The 22,063-nt window shown below is 33.6% G+C and overlaps 1 protein-coding gene across 32 annotated transcripts in view; it reads right to left on the bottom strand.

The window, feature by feature from the left end:
* Positions 1-22,063, bottom strand: part of RIMS1 (regulating synaptic membrane exocytosis 1) — a 400,323-nt gene that overhangs the window by 72,269 nt on the left and 305,991 nt on the right. For 11 of the 32 annotated variants that reach the window (XM_015569410.1, XM_015569411.1, XM_015569395.1 and 8 more), the window contains 4 exons: positions 21,571-21,753; positions 20,408-20,520; positions 16,526-16,555; positions 3,205-3,317 (listed from right to left, as the gene is read on the bottom strand). In XM_015569410.1, the coding sequence (XP_015424896.1) occupies positions 3,205-3,317; positions 16,526-16,555; positions 20,408-20,520; positions 21,571-21,753 (439 nt within the window). Of the gene's footprint in view, positions 1-3,204; positions 3,318-12,904; positions 13,008-16,525; positions 16,556-20,407; positions 20,521-21,570; positions 21,754-22,063 lie in introns of those variants that run through there. The other 21 variants (XM_015569417.1, XM_015569414.1, XM_015569415.1 and 18 more) reach the window with 6 other exon arrangements.

Here is a 22,063-nt window from a genome sequence, read left to right as displayed (position 1 = left end):
AGGTACATGCCCTTGACCGGAATCGAACCTGGGACCTTTCAGTCCGCAGGCCAACGCTCTATCCATTGAGCCAAACCGGTTTCGGCAACATATTTTTGTAGAGTAAATTATAAAGAGGTTGGGGTACATGGATAAAAAAAATAAAAAGTACATGAGAGAGATTTGAGGTAACTGGAAACTAAATATTTTATTATAAGCATTAGGCTATAATATGAATATTAGAATTGTGAAGAGTATTTACCTTTTACTTGACATATAAAATAAAAAACTAATCATTTGTTAATTTGTCTTATATATTTTACTATCTTATACTTTTATAACTTTTTAAAAGATGTATCTTTCATCTCACATTTATTGATATAACTTATACTCATTTATGTAAATAGTGTAGCATCAGTTTCTGAGGTCAGTAAGAGCAACAGTAATGTATTTAAAAGTAAAAGTAATGTGGTGTTTTTTTAACATTCAAATAAGGGGGGGAATGCCTGTGTAAAGGCGGCAGGGAAATAATTAAATTGTATGCAAACGAAAAACTGGAGAAGAGCCTCTGAATCAAACTGGAGTACAGTGCCCATTTCAGTGATGCAAAAGCAGTAAAGGTGGTAGCTAACTTCCAGTCAGGAGTGCCAGGGCTCATCACTCTGCAGAAAGGCTGCATGAATTTTAGTATTGCCTCCTTTCTTCTGAACCTCGATTTTCATAAATTTGATAAAAAAAAAAAGAGCTGTAATAAAGAATTATTCTGGGGCCTCCTGGTGCTTACCACACTGTGATATCACACTGTACAGAAATAGGAGGCCAACTAAACCTACCCCAAATACACCTCGGCTCAGGCCCTTTGCCTAGTCTGTATTGTGAATGGGAAGACACTGAGAAAAAAAATATTCTGAATTATTTTTAAGGTCAGAGAACTTGGAATTTCCTGAGCAAGATAAACCTACTTTTGATTTATTACAAATGTAAGTATTAGTGTTCACTGGGACTTGTAGCACACTTTACTTTGTAGATTTTTTTTTAATCAATTGATTAATATTAGAGTCCTAATCCAGAATGACTCAGAAAGGCTTTTAATATCTTATACTGATTCTCTATTTACTTCTTTCTTGCCTCCTATTCTGGCCCCACCTCCTCCTGCTGTTGTATTTGACCTCATCCTTGGACATAATGCTAAGAAATCAGTGAAACATTTCCAGATAACTGCATCTGACGGAGGAGGAAGAAAGCCTAAATCACCCTGCCTCCTAGTTCTTCCTGCATTTGTAGCAAAAGAAAACAAAAATGATAATGATATCCATACAGCAGACAGACAAGTAAGCCGAGTGAGTGATAATAAACCACAGAGAAGATAGATGGAGCTGGAATCAGCAGTTCTATGGAACATCAAGGTATTTTTGTTACTAATTTGTTTTGCTTTACTGATTTTACTTTGTTGTTTCAAAGTCCTACCAAATCGGGCCACACTGAGCCACGGTGACCGTAAGCACTGTCTCAGTTGGAAATCTTCTCACAGCTAACCTAAAATGTAAAGTGATACCGCGTCTAATATGCACGACGCTATGGAAGTCTGGTGACAAATCATATTTGGTAAACACTTTTTTGTATTAATCTCTGAATATCTGGCTATATAATGAACAGCCTCCATTATTTAAAAATAAGTAGGTGTTTTTCACCCTTCCTCCCAATCCCTTTCTCCCTGGCAACCATCGGTTTATTCTCTACATCTATGACTTTGTTTCTGTTATGTTTGTTCATTTGTTTTCTTTTCACATATAAGTGAAATCATATGGTATTTTTCCTTCCATGTCTAACTTATTTCAGTTAGCACAAGACCCTCTAGGTTCATCTATGTTGTTGCTAGTGACAAAATTTCATTCTTTTTTATGGTTATGTAATATTCCATCATATATATAAGTATATCACATCTTCTTTATTCATCTATCAATGGGCAACTGGTGTGTTTCCATATTGGAAATAATGCTGCAATGATAATAAGGGTAATATACATATTTTGGGGGAATATAGTCAATAATATCCTCATAACTGTATGATGTCAGATGGTTACTAGGCTTGCTGTGGTGATCAAACTGTTAAATATTTAAATGTTGAATTACTTTGTCACACACCTGAAAGTAATGTAATATTGTATGCTAACTATATTTTAAGAAATATAAGTAGATTTTTCTAGGTTCACATTTCAAGCTAACAATATTTAGTATAGTTTTACTTAATTTTTAATTTCTAAAAGGTCATAACTTCCAAAAGGGTTTCTTGATATCAAATTATAACACGGTTTTTCCTGTAATGGCTCCTGCCACTTTTGTAGTATTCTAAAAATAAGATTTTCAAATAAATCAGATAATATATATAAATTATATCATGCAATATGAAATTTAATTAATAAATGATATTAATTAAAATTATTAGATGATGGCTAGCAGTTTATAAACTCCATATTGTATTCTTAAAAACTGATATTGAAGTATAAATTGTATATTTATAGAGACGTGGAATTGTGTGGATTTCAGTTTCTAATAGTTTAAAATCAGTTACTTATCTTACTAAAAACAGACAATAAGAAATCTCACATCACACAATTTTAGTCATTGGGTAACAAATCTCAATAGTAAATATCAACCAAAAATGTTATTTACGACTATAAACCTGTAACTTAATAGTTAAATGTGATGTTAAATGATATTCAAGCAATCAAATTGTTTTATCTATCTTGCTTATTTATGTGATTCAGTCTATGGATAATCTATCATTAAGTGACTTTATTTTTTTTAATTTTTTTGGGTGACACCGGTTAATGAAATTATATAGGTTTTAAGTGTATAATTCTGTAATGCTTCATCTGTATATTGCATTATGTGTTCACCACCCAAAGTCAAGTCTCCTCTGTCACCAGTTATCCCCTCTTTACTCTTTTCTACTTCCACCACCCTACCTTCCCCTCTGGTAATGACCACACTGTTGTGTGACTTTAATATAAAGTGTTTACATTTTCTTTTTAGAAAAAAGAAAAACCCACACACATTAAATCCAAGTTAATGAAGTTATATTTTGTGGAAATAGCAAGAAAAGGGGGTTATGAGACAAGACTAGCATTTGAATCACTTCTCTCATATATCTCAATGCTTGCTAGTCCTATACACACTGTACATTTATAAAAGGAGGCTATTGGTCGGGTACTACTAGTTTTACCTTGGAATATTGCTCGCGATCAAGTTCTTGACTAGAACCAGACCCTGTTGTCTGCTTAAATCGATGCACTTTCATTTTCATCTGTCTTGTTCGCTCCTCCACTACTAAGCTTGCTGCAAAAACACACAATGGAAGCCTATTAAAACATGTGAAGTACCTTTTAGAAACTGAATGGTTTTTAAGATTTTAATGCTTTCGCTATGACTTCAATTAAATGAAGCTTAGAAATAACACATTAGTAAACTTAAAAAAATGCAGAGTATACAATGCTAGCAACTGTTAATCTAAAGATGAACATGACTCAGCTCACACAGAATGGGGAACAAAAATATTAGTAACAAAATACCCTATTTCTTCATTTGTTATGGAATATTTTCAATTCCACTCATAAATGATTATGCGAAGCAAATATAATTGTGAAAATATGTTCTATACTTAATCACCTGGTTGTTGCATGTACATATATAAACAAGTATGCATACTGAACACATCACACATATATGCACATGCTTACATGCATGCACACACCCACTGACATCCTCAGCTAAGAGTCACCTAAAAACTTTTAATTATAATAATCTGTATTTTATGAGGCATTCTTATTAAATCATTAATTTATATCAGTAGCTTTTCATGAATATTTGCCAGTCTTAAAAGTGAACTAAAAGTTTAGTTTTTTATTTCTTATGGCTATGTATGACTACATATATAAAATTTATAATATAAAAATTTTAGCTCTACAATTTATAACATATAAAGACATATATTCCATTTAGGCCTTTATTAATCTCTTAAGTAGAGGGTGTGACTTGATGGGAAGCCTACAATAAAATATGTTAAGTTAGATTAATCATAAGAGACTAAGGTTCAAGACCTTGCCTTTAATTTTTAAATTTTACACATAAAGGTAAGAGCTAAGGGTACAGTGATGTGAAGCATAAGCTCCTAAAACACACCTGTGTTATATGAGACCTATGTTTACTTTTTACAGCTTATCTTGTGCCAATTTCCCAGACTATTCAATATCTTCAAGTGTTTAGCATTTATTTCTATATTCTGTATACACATATACACACACAAAAATTGTTATATATTAAGCCTTCTGCCAAGAAATCTTAATGATTTAAAGGATAGTGGAAAAAATGATATATCTGATTGACTTGGCTATCGATTTAATCTCTTGCAAGTTACACAGATACCTGCTGTCAAATATTTCCATTTCAATTATTAAACATGGTGTGGAACCATGCCAGAGGTGCCTGATAGTCAAGGCTAATTAAAGGCCTTGTTGTCAATACACTGGACTGTCCAAGATCACAGCGTCTCATGGCATGCTGTGCCCTTCTATAACCGAAATGATTGATGTCACTATTGGCAACTAGCCGTCTTTGTCTAAGGAGTAATATACAGCTCACTGACTAGCTAGTAGGGAGAGTGTGGGAAGAAGATGAAGCTGGAGAGAGGGAGCTGAGAGCTGGTAGTGCTCCATCAGAGCTCTCAGCTCAGATATAGCTACTATGTTAACCAGCCTGTGTGCTGGGAGAGTGAAGCTCAGAGGTAGTTACTATGTGAGGCTCCAGAGATCAGCTAGTGTGCTGGGGAGGGCAAACAGGAGAAGCTGCTGAGCCAGAGAACTTAGGTACCGCTATGATGTGAGGCAGTGAGTCTAGAGGGCAGGGTGCGGCTGCTCAGATAACAGCTGTAGGTACAGAGATTAATGCTGCTTTGTAGGAAAGATGTATTTACCATCCAGTGTACGGATGCCTATATGGAACTGCTGTGAAAGACTATTGTCTGATGGTTCTGTGGCCACTGGCCTCTGCAATAAAGATTCATTCTTACACACCCACAACTTCTCCTGCTTCTCTGTCTACTCCGCTGCCATAAATTGAATCACATTTAGAGCAGCAGTGCTCTGCAGTGATCCCACTGTCTCTAACAATGGCCTACCATCTTTGATAAGAAGAACTGATACCCATTTTAAAAATTAAGTAAATACGTACTTTTTATTGTGTGTTCAAGTACAGACTAATAGTCTAAGAGATAAATACACAGTTTGAAATCTGTGGTTAAATGTTTAAATCATACTTTTAGCACCAGTTATTAGATGGTTAACTTTGTTTAAATTCAGTAAATTAGATAAAAATCAATCCCTAACATCACAGTTATATGAATTAAGCGATGATACATGCTTTATTTGAAAATGTTGACTTCAGAGCCAGTAAATGATAACTATTAATGATTAAAGGATGGTTCAAGGAGACCTTGAGAAAAGCAGTTCATAAATGTATTAATTACTTGGTAACATATAAGGAGACAATGAATATTATAGAAAAAATGTCAATTGAGAGTAATAAGGAATTGAAACAAGATATTGAAAAACCTTTTAGATTTATAGAAAGCCATATGCAATACATGAAAGTGTCTAAATATCTGCTCTCTGCCTTCTGCTTATGGTGTGGGTACCTCTGGGTACCTGCTCAGTCTTTGAGCTTTGAAGTCAAATGCACTGTGATAATCAGTTGTACTTTATAATTAAAGCTTAAAACAATTCAAAGTAATCTCTACTTGAGCTAAAAACAGATTAAAATATTAACTTAACTTTCTTGACAAATGATATTAATTTTGTTTTAAAAATGATCTGACATTGATTAGCCCATAGGTTTATAACCTTCACTTTAAGTATAATGTAATCCTTAGGGAGGATGGTAATTGGACACTGAAAAGTTTATTTCCCTGGAGCTACTGTCTTGAAGCAGTTCTGATAAGTTAACCTTGCTGGGACAATACCCCATCTCTCTAAACAGGATTACATAGCTTATGACATGGCTACATTTAAATCCTTATTTTGCAAAACTTATGTAATACTTTCAACAAAAGTAAAAAAATCAAAAACAATAAAATCAATAAACATATCCTCAGGTGAGGATAGTAAATAAATAAAAATAAACAAACAAAAAACTAAATCATAAGAGTTGTAGCCTAACTAAAATAAATCTTAAAATGGTTTTAAATGACTTCACTTTTACTTTTCAAAAATGATATATACAGGGGTGGGAAAAAGTAGGTGTTCAGTTGTAATACAATATTTAATAAACTAGTGCCCCAGTGCACGGATTTGTGCACATTAAAAGGAAGGGCTGGACTCGGCTAGACAGGCCAGACACGCCCTGGAGCCAAGCTCTCGAGGTCCCTCCCCAGCTAGCCCCACCTTGGGCAGCTTTGCAGATCAAAGTCATTTGTGCAGTGAGCGGGGGTCCCCCTAGCAGGTGGGTCCCTTGGCCTGGCCTGCGGGGATCGGGCTGAAACAAGCTGTCTGACATCCACCGAGGGGTCCTGGATTGCAAGAGGGCAGTTCTTGGGTGACACACCCAGAATCGGACTCCCTCCTCCCTGGTTCCAGGTGTATCATCTGAGAACCGCCACTGCCAAGTCACCACAGCCCAGCAGCCCCATGCGTTGAGCGTCTGTCCCCATGGTGGTCAGTGTGTGTCATACCTACAGGCCGGTTGGATGGTCACTTAGCCTTTTATATATATAGATAATAATACAAGAATACACTTTGTGTTTCGTGTACTCACAACTTTGCCCACCCCTTTATATAGAGAACCTTTATTCCTAAAGAATGAGAGTTGATATCTTTTAATCTGTCAAAGAAAATCTCCAAATTAATATTGACACAAAACCATGAGTAAACCTCCTCTGACTCTCCAGCAAAAACATAGTTGCTATGCTATTCTCATTACTTATTTTTCATTTTATTTAAACTGTGGAATAAAATATTTATTTATTTATTTTTTGGTTATTCTTTTTTTTTAATTGCTTAAAGTATTACAAAGGGTATTACATATGTGTCCTTTTTTTCTTTTTCTCCCACCCTTGACAATCCCCTGGCCTCCTGTACCCCCCAGTGTCTTATGTCCATTGGTTATGCTTATATGCATGCATACAAGTCCTTTGGTTGATCTCTTACATCCCTCCCTCCTGCCCCCCAACCCTCCCCAGTCTTCCTGCTGCAGTTTGGCAATCTGTTTGAGGCAGCTCTGCCTCTGTATCTATTATTCTTCAAAAGTTTATAATGGTCTCTATTATCCATGAATGAGTGAGATCATGTGGTATTTTTCCTTCATTGACTGGCTTATTTCACTTAGCATAATGCTCTCCAGTTCCATCCATGCCGTTGTAAATGGTAAGAGTTCCTTCTTTTTTACAGCAGCATAGTATTCCATCATGTAGATGTACCACAAAACTGTGGAATAAAATATTTATAATGGGCACTTAGGCTGTTTCCAAATCTTAGCTATTGTAAATTGTGCTGCTCGATGTTTCTCTCTCATCGATGTTTCTAACTCTCTATCTCTCTCCCTTCCTCTCTGTAAAAAATCAATAAAATATATTTAAAAAAATATTTATATTGTGGAATAAAATTACCTTTTTTTCTAGATCACTGGTGTGTCAATCTAAGTAGAAAGACAAATGTATAAACATAATATTATCACAAATTTGGGCTTGATTGCATGATTCCATAATTTATACAGAAAATAATAACATTTAGTGATGATTAAAAGTGAACTGAGTTCTTGGATTATGATTACCTATCAAGTATCTCACTATAAGTAAGATTAACCACAGCCCTGAGAGCTCAAATATCTTACTGTAAAAAGAATGATTACTGATTATCATTTTAAAGATTTTATATTATTTTAACAATTTAATGTCAATAGAATAATTAAAATATAGAATAAAATATTTTCCAATTCTCCCACAAATACATTATATTCAGATTTTAGGAACGTTCTGAATGTTGGCCCATTTTAAACTAACAAAATCACTAAAATACCAGTTCCTATTTCTTTACCAAAAAGATACAAAATTGAGGAATTTTAAAAAAAATTTCAAACCCTAATATTATATAGTTAAAAACCCTTCTTTTTTTCTACTATAGATATAATTATTATGTAACTTCCTTTACCCTCTTAATGAAAATATAGCTTACACTTAATATAATCAAAAGATAAGGGTGTGTACTGTGCTAAAGACTGTATTTCAGCTGTAATCGAACAGTAGCATAAACAATTTATCACTCTTAGCCTGTAAGGTTTAATTAACATGAAAATTTTAATTTAAGTTTGTTTTGTAAATTGGAATTTTTTGCTATACCTTCTACATGCTGAATGATGCATGTGACATTGAATAAATTGTGCTTTTTGAAAGCAGATATTTATTTACCTACACAATATTTGTTGAATATAACTCATTTTCTTCAGATCACTTTTTTTAAAAATATTTTATTGATTTTTTACAGAAAGGAAGGGAGAGGAATAGAGAGTTAGAAACATCGATGAGAGAGAAACATCGACCAGCTGCCTCCTGCATACCCCCTACTGGGGATGTGCCTGCAACCAAGGCACATGCCCTTGACCGGAATCAAACCTGGGACTTTTCAGTCAACAGGCTGACGCTCTATCCACTGAGCCAAACCGGTTTGGCTCTTTAGATCACTTTTACTCTATATAAATTGTTATTTGAAACTTTGGCATTTGTATCAGATAAATCGACATATTCCAAGAATAAACTCACAATTACAATTAAAAACATATAAACTGGAACTTACTTTTAGGGGTTAAATTAAAACCATGCTTATGAAGTCATTTTTTTTCTTCATAATCCAACAATAACAATTTTGATTAAAATATGCAGATGAGAAAAGTTAATAAAATTTTAAAAGTCTGCAATCTATTATAAATTTCTAATAAAAAGTATTAGATATTATTACAAATAAAAACAGTTAAAATAATTCTTTCATGTCACATGCTTTGCAATAAATTCCCAATCTATTGATATGGTTGATCTTTGATGAATCTCTATACAAGCAGAGATCATTTACAAGTGTTGTTTATGCCTATATGAATTTTTCTGTAACTATTTCATTCATAAAATTACTAAAGAATCCCATGACTTAAAAAACAAACAAACCAAAAAACCCCCAAAACTTAAGGATCATTAGTAAATCTTCCTTAACCCATCATAGAAAATTTCTATAGAATTACACCCTCCAAAGAGAATGTCATTTTCTGGGAAACTCTTTTGACTTACAGTCATTTGTAATTTGCTTTCACATATCATCAATATTATAGATATAGGTACTTTCCAATCATTAAAATTTAAACATTCACAAATAAATTTAAAATATCATTCATAAACTTGCAATTATATAAAAAATGAGTTTTTTTCTGATCTTCAAATTCCTTAAATATTTCACAAGTCTCTCTATGCATCTAGAAATTAACATGAATTTGAAATTTTAATTGTGTCTCTAGGCAAAAGAATGATCCATATGTTATATTGTTAAAGTTTCCAATACCTTCAAGTATTTTAGGTGAATATGTGTGTAAAATAAAAATGTATAGATAAATATTATGAAATATACTAAGTTAAAAAGATTTGCGTATTTTATTTTATAACAAGGTTAGCTAGTACATGTGTCAAAAGTGATACATGATAGTATCTGGACAGAATAATTCAAATTGTCCAGTTAACTACAATATGTTATCATACTGTATGAATAGAAAAATTAATGCCCCTGCTTCCTTGCTGTATAGCAACACAAGAGTTCGGTGATGGTGGAGCCCCATCTTTGTTCCAATGCATAACTCAGAGAGAGCAATGACAGATAACCACATATCTTGAAATTGTAAGGTAGAATGAAATATATGAATAAAACACCTACAATCCCTCAGTTATTGACAGCATTGAAAAAAATCCCTCTCTGAAGCATTTTATTAAAAATAAATCATAGCTAGTGGGAACTCAAATATAAGAAACAATAGAGTAATATGGAAAACACTGAGATTAAAAAGTAATAGATGATGATACAAATTGCTGGGTCTTTAACCAGTATAAAAAATACAATGCCTGGATAGAAAGATAGTTTGATACTTAAAATCCAAAAGGTAATACTAGTCTGTACTCACAGTTTTCTAGATTTTTGAGGACTATACATGGTTAAGATGGACATTCTCCACACACCTGGAAGCAATGGGGCAAAATGGTAATAACCCAGGACTGGGAATAACTAAGCAGAGATTCAGCACAGACCCATCACCATTCATCAATGCTGCCTTGGTCCATTGCTGATATATCTCTCCACCATGGAGTTTTTATTTATAAACTGAAGAGATTGTTTAGAGTAACCTCCTGCTGTTTTAATCTATGATTCTATTAGTTCAGTAGTGTACTGGTATTGGTAAAGTAATTTTTTTTATTTTTCACATTTTCAAAAAATGGAAAACTATGATGCTCTCTTTACTCTGTTCCTAATATCCAGCATTTTTAAATTTGCCAATTACCAAGATTATATATTAAGAGAAAAAAATGACCACTTATATTTTATATTATTATGTTCTATTGTTTATTTTCCAATTAAAATATAACATATTCCTTGCATGTGTATTTTTATTTTTAGAGTCACAAAAGGGAAGTAAGAAACTTTGATAAAATAGGTATATGCCCACTACACATATACAATATATGTACATAAAGATTGAATGTTTGAAATATTTTGACTACATGTAATGCCTCAGTTCTGCCTCATTTTCCTAGAATAAAATGCATTTCAATTTGCGAGGGTAGAAATATGTCAAATTGTTTCCCTTGTGCCCTTGTATGATTCTTTCGATGTAAAAGACTTTACTACAATATAAACAATAAAATGAAGATAACATCTATCCAGCATGAGAAACATAAAACGCAACAATAACACACATCAATTAAAAATACCCTGCTGTCTCACAAGCTTTTAAAGAAAATGACCTGTGTTTTGGTAGATAATTGAATTGGAATGCTGGCATAGGTGAAATAGGTAAACGGTATACATAATTTCTCAAATCTCACTGTAGCCAAAACCACAAGACTACCTCTTGTTTTAGCAGCTGACTGTCACTGAACTGTCAAAAACAAAACTCGGGATTTCCCACACAGACATCACTTTCAGTGTCAAAACTGCCAAGCCCCAGAGTAACACTGAAAACACTCGTCAGATATTTGACAGATAAGAAAGCCAGGCTCTTGACAGAAGGGTCTGTCATTTTACCTCGTCCTTTTGTGTTACACAGGGGTAAATAGCTCTTTAAAATGCATTTCGGTTTTTAAGGTAGCACTGACTCCTCCTGAGGCACATCTAACGTGACCTTCCAGAAAAGCAGCCCATGCAATGAAGAATTCTCTGGGAAATAACAAAATCACTCCCTGAGGCATCTTGTTGTTTATCCAAGTGATCTCTAACTATTTATCCATAATTATTCATTATTCCAATTACACTGGTGTTAACAAAATCTTGAAAGATTTAATGTGGCACATATGCTAAACTGAACATCAATTTTTGACGGTCTCTCCCCTATTTTTTTTTTTCAGTAAAAATGTTCACACATTTTAAAGTCTGTAAAATAAGTTACAACACTTAGGAGACATAGATACAAAAAAAATCACATTGCCTACCATGGCTAGACATCTGTCTGCCTTCTATCCTCAACACTTCCCTCTACAAATCCAAGTGGAAAGGGGGGACCTGTACTACTCAACAGGGCATTTCTTGCAAATTGAGGTTTGGTTAATACGCGTTAAATACCTTGAAGTCTTAAAAGCCTGTGATACTATTATAATAACCACATCTGAATCAGCAGGACAGGAAATAGGGTAAAAATAACCCGCACAAGCATTTTGAATTGTTTTATATGGGCTGCTTCACCGTCGATATCGCTAAAATTTAAAGAGAAGGCCAGAATGACAACTACAGTTTCAGTTTGGGTGGGGGGAGGGGGGAAGGATAAATCAGACACTTTTAGTAATGGAACTCTAAATATTTATGAGTAAACATTCATAAATATTCATAAGAAATGTTCAGGAAAAGCACTTTCCTGGAAAATTAAGAAACTTGAACCTTCAAAATCTTCACATACAATAACAGGAAATGAATCACCTGGTCTAATATCTACTAAGTATGCATATAATAAAGATGTAAATAAAATTGAAATCCTTTTCTACTTAATGGTAGTTAAAATAAGGCTGGTTCCTGAGAACACACAGGTTATTCATTGTTAGCAAAAGTCAAGTAACATATTTGTTCTTATAGGGTGTTTCACAAACATGGTATGCTATTAAAATAGTTATGCAAATACCATCTATAGAATAACTAATGCAACAGAAAATTATTAAATACTTTTTATATGCATTTCAAATAAATAAGATTAATGTTAATAGTTCCATAGCAATTATATTTTGTATGACTTAGCATACAAAATATAATTGCCAATATTTAAAGAATTATAGGTAATTTCTTTGAGCATTTTAAATAAAAACCTGCACTTTAAAATATACTTTGACTAGAGACAGTCCTTAAATACCCCTTATTATCTTGTTAAAATAATAATTATACATTTTATTAAACAGAAAATCAAAAAGCAAAAAATGGTATTCAACTTTTTGTTCCTGTTTAAATCATTTAATCACTTGACATCTAATTACCTTTTATTCTGTGTATAAATAACATATTTTTCAGGCTAAAGGAAATTCATATTTGTAGAAAAAAATAGTATGATGCTTTATATAATTCAAAATTGCTTCCAAAAGACAAAAGTAATGCACTTATATCTAAAGGCATATAAATTAGATATTTATTATAACAATAACATTTTTTTCTCACCTGATGTCATTTAATTTCTGGTTCTGTTTTGTCTTCTTATATCATTATTTCGATGCCCCCAAACTACATTCATGGGCTCTTTAAAACTGTCCAAGAAATGTAGCAGAGAGGGAAAAATTGGCTTACTTTTAGAATGAATAATTTAAAATATGCCTACAAAGCAGTTTGTGAAGCCTAAAATGATATGGTTTCTCCGCTTTTAATTTTAGCATAAAAGCAGCAGGTAAACGATAAACTGTAATATGAACATTTACAGTTCCTCAGTTAACTTATCAACCCCAAGAATGTGCTGTGTTTATTCAAATACACTGGCTTTGTTTTCTCAAGTTGCATGGTAATCTGAGGGCAAGCCAGTATTGGAAAATTTAGCTGCGTGGTGAAAAGGCAGGTCATCAGGGGCAGGTAGGACCCCTGAGTGGGCCCCTCCAGATATTGGTGTTGTGAGTGGTGGATGTCACAGCAACATGGACATTTGACAGAACCTGGGCTGTGGAGTCAGAACCTGGTTCTGTTACTTAGGCATTCCACTTCACCCCTCTGATTCTCTTCCTACTGAAACAGGAGATGATACCTTCCTCACAGGTGTGCACATAGTGTTACCACAAGGATGTGGTATTGCAGGCACAGTAGATACTAAGTAAATGCTGTTTGAATGTTGGAGAACCTGTTAGAGCAGTGGTTCTCAACCTTCTGGCCTTTTAAATACAGTTCCTCATGTGGTGACCCAAGCATAAAATTATTTTTGTTGCTACTTCATAACTGTCATGTTGCTACTGTTATGAATCGTAATGTAAATACCTGATATGCAGGATGGTCTTAGGCGACCCCTGTGAAAGGGTCTTTCGACCGCCAGAGGGGTTGCGACCCACAGGTTGAGAACCGCCGTGTTAGAGCAAGATGGTTGAGAACAAGGTCTCTGGAGTGAGGCTAGAGAGACTAGCTCCCTGCTATACCACTTACCAAGTTATGACTGGTAGAGAGTCAAATTTTTCACTTTTCTACACTTTAGCTTTCTTGGTTAGAAAATGAGGATATTAATACTTATGTCTAAGGTTGTTGTTAAAATTATTACGAGATAAATATATAACAGTAGAGCCACTGACATAAAGTGCTCATTAAATTCTATTTACCATTGAAAATGTTAACAGTGTATTACACCTCTCTTTCTGTGCTTTGCAAATATGTATATGCTGGGAAATTACATACTGGTCCCCACAGTAAGGCTAACCAACTGTCCCAGTTTGCCCAGAAGTATCCTGGTTTTAGCACCGAAGTCTTGCATCTTGGGAAAACGTCTGAGTTCTCCACAAACTGGGACCATTGGTTGTCCTACCAGCTTAGCTACCATTCATCAAAAGCAAGCTCTCAACAGGATCTCTGCATCCTGTACTGTCAGCTAGGTCTGGCATGTCCCTGTCCTCATGTACCCAGGGAGCACTCAAGGTAAGTGAATTCTCCAATATGATCGAACCTAGTAAATAAAGATCAGCTCACAGGAGCAGGGTTTCTATGCAAAACAAGTTCTTTTCTTTCTTATGGTGTATGTGAGTCTAAGACCTGACTTTCGAATATTTCCTGAACTTGCTTCTATCCTTTCTGGCTTTTCAAACTTGTTGTGGCTAAGCATATCCCCAAGAAGAGGGCAGCACCCTCTGCCTTGCCTGGATGCATTTTGGGACACACCTCTTCGGTTGTCTTCAGCCACATGGTCTGTTCTGTTAAGCAGATTCACATCCTGTGTTCCAGGAAGACTCCGCAGAGTGAGGACACTTCTCAGTGACACAAGGACCTTGTAAAAATGCAACTATATGACATGCTCTGTAGAGGGCCTCTGAATGTGCATACTTCCTACAGACTTCAGCTTGTACTGCTTAGGGATTTTGTTTTGTTTTGATTAACTCATTATAACTTTTGGTTAGTATTAATATGTACGGAAGAGCTCTAAATAAAGAATTATTTTATTTTCCTTTCTTTTGGTTAAAAGAATTAGATCATGACTCATTTCCAATATAAACATTTAATGCTTTAATTATACTAAAAGTTATCTTGCAAATACTAACAAATTCTTATAAATCTAGGTATCAATGCACTGGCTATTTTTGTACTACAGAATCTAAAATTGTGTCTCTGGCATCTGAATTAAAAATGAACGATGGCCAGAAATCTAAGTAAAATCTAAGAACCAAACCATCTTAATAACATTGAATATTTTATTTTTTATTAATATATATTTATTGACTAGTATGTAAGACATTATGCCAGAGTATGCATTATATGCCAGAATATATATATATTTGTAAATTCAAACTGAAATAAGTAACTGAATATTAGCTCACATTTCCACACTATAACACTGAGATACATAAAACATACCTTAATATACTAGGAGTTAGGGATAAGGTATTTGAGATTCTATTAAAAAAGAATCCACTACAGTATAGTGGCAGTAGGTTAAAAGTAAGACACCTGGGCTCATATTCTACTACTCATCAGCAGTGTGAATGGGTCAATCTCTTAATCTCGCTAACCTGAGTTTATCATTCACAATAGGGATGATGCTACTCTCAGGACTTTTAGGGTTACTATGGACAACAAACTGATTCAATCATTAATCTGAAAATATTGAGTAAATGTATTTTATTAAATTATAAAGCATTATATAATTTTAAGCATTATAAGACTTATTTCATTAAGCAAAAACTCATGTTCAAATATTTAACTATGAGGACAAAATGACACTGAATAGAAAATGATGTGAGTGGCACATGAGAGTGGGATGAGTGTGCATGTACTTGAAACTCAAGTCCAAAGCCAAAAAATCAAATGTGATCCAAAAGACAGTAAGATAGGATGTCGCAATGTGCCAATACAGCAGGCCGAATGGTTTCCCTTCTCTGTCCCTTGGGAAGATAGAATTGATGGGCATTATAACAATATTGATAACATGAGGAGTAGTATTTTGGCAGCTACCTTCTAGATCAGTGATGGCGAACCTATGACACGTGTGTCAGAGGTGACACGCGAACTCATTTTTTTGGTTGATTTTTCTTTGTTAAATGGCATTTAAATATATAAAATAAATATCAAAAATATAAATCTTTGTTTTACTATGGTTGCAAATATCAAAAAATTTCTATATGTGACACGGCACCAGAGTTAAGTTAGGGTTTTTCAAAATGCTGACACGCTGAGCTCAAAAGGTTCACCATCACTGTTCTAGATGCATGACTGCAGTGGGAACCCAACATTCAACAGGATTACTGCTATCTTTAAGAGAAAATCAAGGGATTTTCTATTCCTTTGTACCATATACTGCCCTGAACAGAAAGGATGAATTAAGTCATTATCTATAGAGCAGGGCAAACAAACAGAAACATATAAAATAAGAATGGTTTTCTAGTTGTCAGTGCAGATAAATATTCTTAATTTTAATAGTTTCTTCTTTGATGTGAACTGTTCACAATACAAAATAATACCAAATGTCCTACAAAATCATTGCAGGGAAAAAAACTACTGTTAAATAATTTTGCTCATTTCAATAAATACTTTTATAAAACTTTCTCATATATTATGAAAGAAAGGAACAATTTTAAATGGTTAAAAAGTTACATTAATATTTACCTTTCGTGGAAGAGTTATATTTTTCTTGTTCTTCAATGAATTAAATGCACATAATGATGGAAACAAAAGAAAGAAATCAGCAAATTTATAGTTAGACATGAAAATGTGAATCAACACAATGGTATGAATAATAGAAAGGTATAACATGTAACGTTACATGATAAATTACAATGACAAACATGAGGAAGTCTCAAGTATGGTTCTAAAATTAACCAAAGAAAGAATGAATACAACGATTTTAGAGACTTAAAATATAAACTGGAAAATTAATACATTTGGAATTTGAAACTGGAAAATTAATACATTTGGAATTTGAAAAGAATATTTTATGGTATTTTTTTCTTGCTTTATAAGAATTAAAAATATTTCAGCACCAATTTTACTAAAACATTTTAACACATTGTGACTTTGTATTGTAAAACTATTTAAATATATTTAATGTTCATAACTCTAACATAATTTATTTAAAAATATAGCATTTCAGATAATTTGAAATTTAATATAATCAGTGACAAAAAAAAAACTGCATTTTTTACTAGAAGTAGGTATTTTCTTTTCCATCATGAAAAATATTCTGTAACATTTTCCACATGGAAAAAATCTAATTTAAGAAATTCTTTCTTCCTTTTCAAATGAATGATAATAAAATATGTCATGCTGAAATTGTTCTTTGGGGACTACATTTCTTAGATATTTCATAAAGCTTTACATCAACCTCCATGTTGGTACACTAATTACTGAGAAATAATAGCCTATTTAGGTATTTCTAAAGAGGAATATCATTAGATTATGGGTAGCAGATATAATAATAACAAGACAAATAAAATATAAGTGGCACAGCATGTGTTAATTCATGAACAATCTTTAAACATATTTTCTCTAAAAGATATCCAGTTGAGAACAAAAAAAGTATCATTTGGTTTCAGAAAACCATACAACACTTTTATGCAACCAATAGGTATGTAAGGGTGACATTGGAATACAACATTGAAATATAACCAGATAAATTTCTTGGAAGTCTTTCTTCTCAATTATCACAATAACATTTGAGTAGCCTAAATTTTAAGGCTATTTTTTCGGCTACTGTATCTCAAAATCTGTACTTTTATCAACCCTCTTCTTTTCCCCTAATAAAATTTTAACATAAATTCCACGTAACATTCCCAAATCAAAAACAACACTGTGAATTACAGTGTTATAAAAAATTAAATAAAAATGCTTTTTCAAATGATCTGGTGGCATTTAAAATAACACATATTGCTTTTATAGTATAGAGAGTAGTAAAACAGAATTACAGAAAAACAAAACACACAAACAAAAAACCCCAAACTAATAATCTCAGCATGAATCCTAGACACAACAATGTAGACAACAGTATCCAGAAACTGCTTTCATAAATTATTTATAACATTAACAGGAAATTGTATCACTATCCAGGAATTTAAACCATTGGGAATATTAGCTCTTACCAATCAACTGCTTATCAGCTCAATTTTTATTTAAAAAAGAAAAAACACCCTCTTAAAAATTAAAAAACAAACAAAAAAAGAAGACTGGAAGGAAGTCAAGTGCAGTAGAGCCTTAATCAATTGCAAACAAACTGCATTCACCTTCAAAGAAGACAGAACTAAAGTTTAACAAATAATATCAAAAGAAAAAAAGATAATTCTGTAGCCCTAAGAACAACAATGCAATCAATGTTAAGTAGAATGTGCTAAATTCTGTCTAGTCCATGGGTCAAATCAGAAGAGTACTTTTAAAAACATATTTTAGGATACTCAAAAGACGTCATGCGAACTGTTCAATTTGAAATAAATCAATAATAAGATGATGGACACCATTTACCCAAAGCACATATTAACATCATAAAATAAACCAAATCTATTTCAATTACAGAAGAACACAGATATAACATGTGTTGTCATATGCTTAATAGGTTGAATTTATATAACCGTGATTTTCAGGAAACTCAAATAAGTGTTTACTAGTGTCTTTGTGATGTTAAGTAGCAAAATAACGCCACCAATTTCATCCCCAGTCATCCCTTTCTTACCACCTCAATTCAATCCTTACAAATTGATGATTTATCTGAAAGACAACTGTGAATATGAATATAATAAATAGTAATGTTGATATTAAATAGAACATGAGCTTTTTTAAACACTCAAATCCAGCATACAATCCAACTGATTTCAAAGATGCAATTCTTATTTTACAGAAATAATATAACTGTAATGTCACTATATGAGAGTTATAAGCAGTACCCTTATTAGATTTGAACCTAAAGTGTTTCAGCAACTGGAGGAAATGCAAAGAATTTTAGGAACACATGACTTTTTAGATTTTAATCTTGAGCAAGATATGGCCAGTAATACTAAGTTTGCAGCTAAATACCGGAATGCATAGTTTGTTTAGTTGTGCAACAGGAAGTCATGACTGGATAATTTACGTAAACACCAAATTTTATTTTTTAAAAGTAAATTTTAAATCCATTTCATCTAGGCTATTGCTATTGCTAATTACAGTCTTAATAACACAAATTGTGAATTATCTTCTCAAAATGTTCCCAAGAAAAAAGAAAGCTTATTAAACATATGAATGAGAATTCCAGGGAATTGCTATTTTAGAAAAGAAAGTCAGGTTTTTCACATAGCCTTATATTTTCCCAATGAACTAAATAAGTACCTGTATAAGAAGCATGAATAGCAAAGCATAAAATACCAATGGGATGTACAACTTTAAAAAAAATAATACAAATCCAGAGATTACTATAGCGACATTCCTCTATGAATAAGTGGATACTTCTTAAAATGTACACTAATTTTTCTATAACCAAGTATTCTGCTTACATATTCTGTCGTATCAGTCTTGGAAACAATGCATTATCTTTTTAGAACTTTAATATTCTGTGATACATTCAATAGAGCACTTCAATTAAGTTAGGAAACAGGTACCCAACACTCTCAACACAGAGTGGAATACAAGTAAACATCTCTAACAACCAACACTGTTGAAAAATATTCAAGATGTTAACCTTTCAGTTGTTTCAAAAAATAAAGATTTATAATACATGTTTTAAATGTGAGTCTACTGCATTTATATTACAACCCGAAATTAAAAATTATTCCAGGAAACTGCTTAACAATTCCCTGTTAAGGTATGTGATAACATATATAGTACTGATAATTCATCATTTCACCTACTGAGAAATGGAATAGCACCTTGGATCACATGAAGGACACAGTGACTATTTTAACCCAATATTTAAATTATCTTGCCCAGATATTTTAGGGAATTTATTTCCATTATCAAAACACTCCCCCCACCCAATTCCAAGAAAATAAAGCAGTGTGTATATTCTTAAAAAAAAGGAAATTCTAAGTAACACAAACTGTTAACAAAACACTAAACTGTGTATTCTAAATCACTTCTTATCAAATTTATACAAAAACACAAGACCTTGCAAATAATTTAAAATAAAACACATTAGTAAAGCCTTCTATGTGATCAAGTATTTAATCGAGGATATATTTGAAAAACAAGGTCAAATAAATCTTCCTTTAAAACAATATACCATATTGCACTGAGGTTTTAAAAATTTAATTTTCCTTCTTTGTCCTTATAAAAAAGGTATCTGCAGGACTCAATCCGTCCTTTCAGTAGACCATCTAAAATTCAATCATTCACTCACTCAGAAAAAACACAGTCTACACCATGAACCATTATAACTTGGTGCTGGGAATAAAATTCTAAGAAACTGAAATTCTTAGGATTCAGCAAGCTACATGTAATCAAAATACTATTTGTTTACTAAAAGATGTATCAAAAGAGGTAGTTCTCAAATCCAAGATTTTTGGACAATGATCTCTCTTTAGCGAATACCTTGTTCTATACTGCCGCTTCTCACGGGCACTTGTGGGAGCTGTCTGCCCCTCCGGCTGCTGAAGGAAGTGTCCGCGGGAGGAGAGTGGGATGGACTTCCTTGTCTGTGTGTCCTGTGGACAAACCACAAAGGGGGGAAATGAAACGATAAAATCCCAAGAAAGCTTGACAAAAACCTTTTCCTTCTTCCTGTCACTATCAACACAGCATAAAACCCCTAACGAGGCCTTTGGAAGGAAACTCCAATACTTTGTGTGATATGTGTAAAAGTATTACAGAAAGGGGCTAAAGTGGAAGGGCAGTGTGTCACACAGTTCTGCATAATAAATTCCCGACCTGAGCAGTATTGGACTCACTTCTTTTCATGAACTTTCCAAGAAACTGTGCCTTTCTGTTAGGCTATCAATTTTCGGTGGTGCTGAGCCAAATATATCTAATCCCAGCCTCTGAATCTTCACAGCATGGGTAGATTAGTTAAGAAAGGCTGTTACCTAAACTGCTACTATTTAATCAACATTTTTACCGAGAATTATTTATAAGTGGTAAAAATAGTTATAGTTGCAGACATTTTATAAATCAGCATTTACTTTATTTTAAAATAGGAAAATCTTGAAAGATATTTAAAAATAAATAACCTTGGGCACATGTTATGAAATTACAAATAAAAATGTTAGAAGCAGGCAGATATGTTACCACCGTGCATGAGTAAGCTGACCTCCATTTGCTGGCATTGAAACATACTTTCTTTTCACTAAAGACCTTTAACACTAAGCTTTTCCTAAGCACCTATAAAATGTGTTTCTTTAAATTTCTTATACTTTTTAAAGCAAATAGACATTTAATTCCACATAATTTCTTATAAAGAACTTTATATACTTAAAAATATATATATATATGAATATGCCACAAACAGATGGAAGGACATAACACAGCCAAATTTAATCGTCAATGAGAGCTAATTGGCAGAAACTAGAGAATACCACCAGCACAGTGGAGATAGATGCAAGTAAGAGAGGATGTGGGAGAGGTTCAAGTGTCACAAAGAGAGGACCAAAAGTCATGGTGTCATAATGAGTGAAAGCGTGGAGTGCTCAGGAAGGTACAACACCACACCAACACCCGGAGGCAGGACATGAATGCCGGGCTGGACACTGAACAGCGACCTGGTCAGAAGCGGAGAAGGTGGCGCCGACCCTCCGGGGGCAAGGTGGTGGGCAGAACACAGGGTTCTGACCCTAGCGTGCTCACTCGACCTCGAGCGAGCGGGGTGCTTTCCCCTAAGGACTGGCTGATCAGTCGCTCTTGGGGCTGCGTATCCCCTTCTAGAAAGACATGGTGGGAGGACCCTAAAACATTAGGGTCAAAAAAGATCTTCAGTCAGCAGCAGGTTCACATGAGCTTTGACACCAACACATCTGTCCAAGGAAAACCTGGTTACTCTTACACGACAGTTATTTTTAAGACCCAGGAGGAAACCCATCGTGCAATGAAGGAAATGCAGTTCAATTCAAACTGGCAGATTATTGCAAATATGCACGCCATGTGGTTTTAGAAGGCTAGATTCCTTCTCTGTAATGAAGTTCTTATAAGTTCCATAAGGACAGAGACTTCTGTCTGTCTGTCCTTCTCTCCTCTCTCTCTCACCCCCGCCCTTTT

This window comes from Myotis davidii, unplaced genomic scaffold (genome assembly GCF_000327345.1).
Source record: "Myotis davidii unplaced genomic scaffold, ASM32734v1 scaffold104, whole genome shotgun sequence".
NCBI classification, from domain to species: domain Eukaryota; kingdom Metazoa; phylum Chordata; class Mammalia; order Chiroptera; family Vespertilionidae; genus Myotis; species Myotis davidii.
The sequence above is the reverse complement of the archived record's forward strand: the minus strand, read 5'-3'. Positions and strand labels throughout refer to the sequence as shown.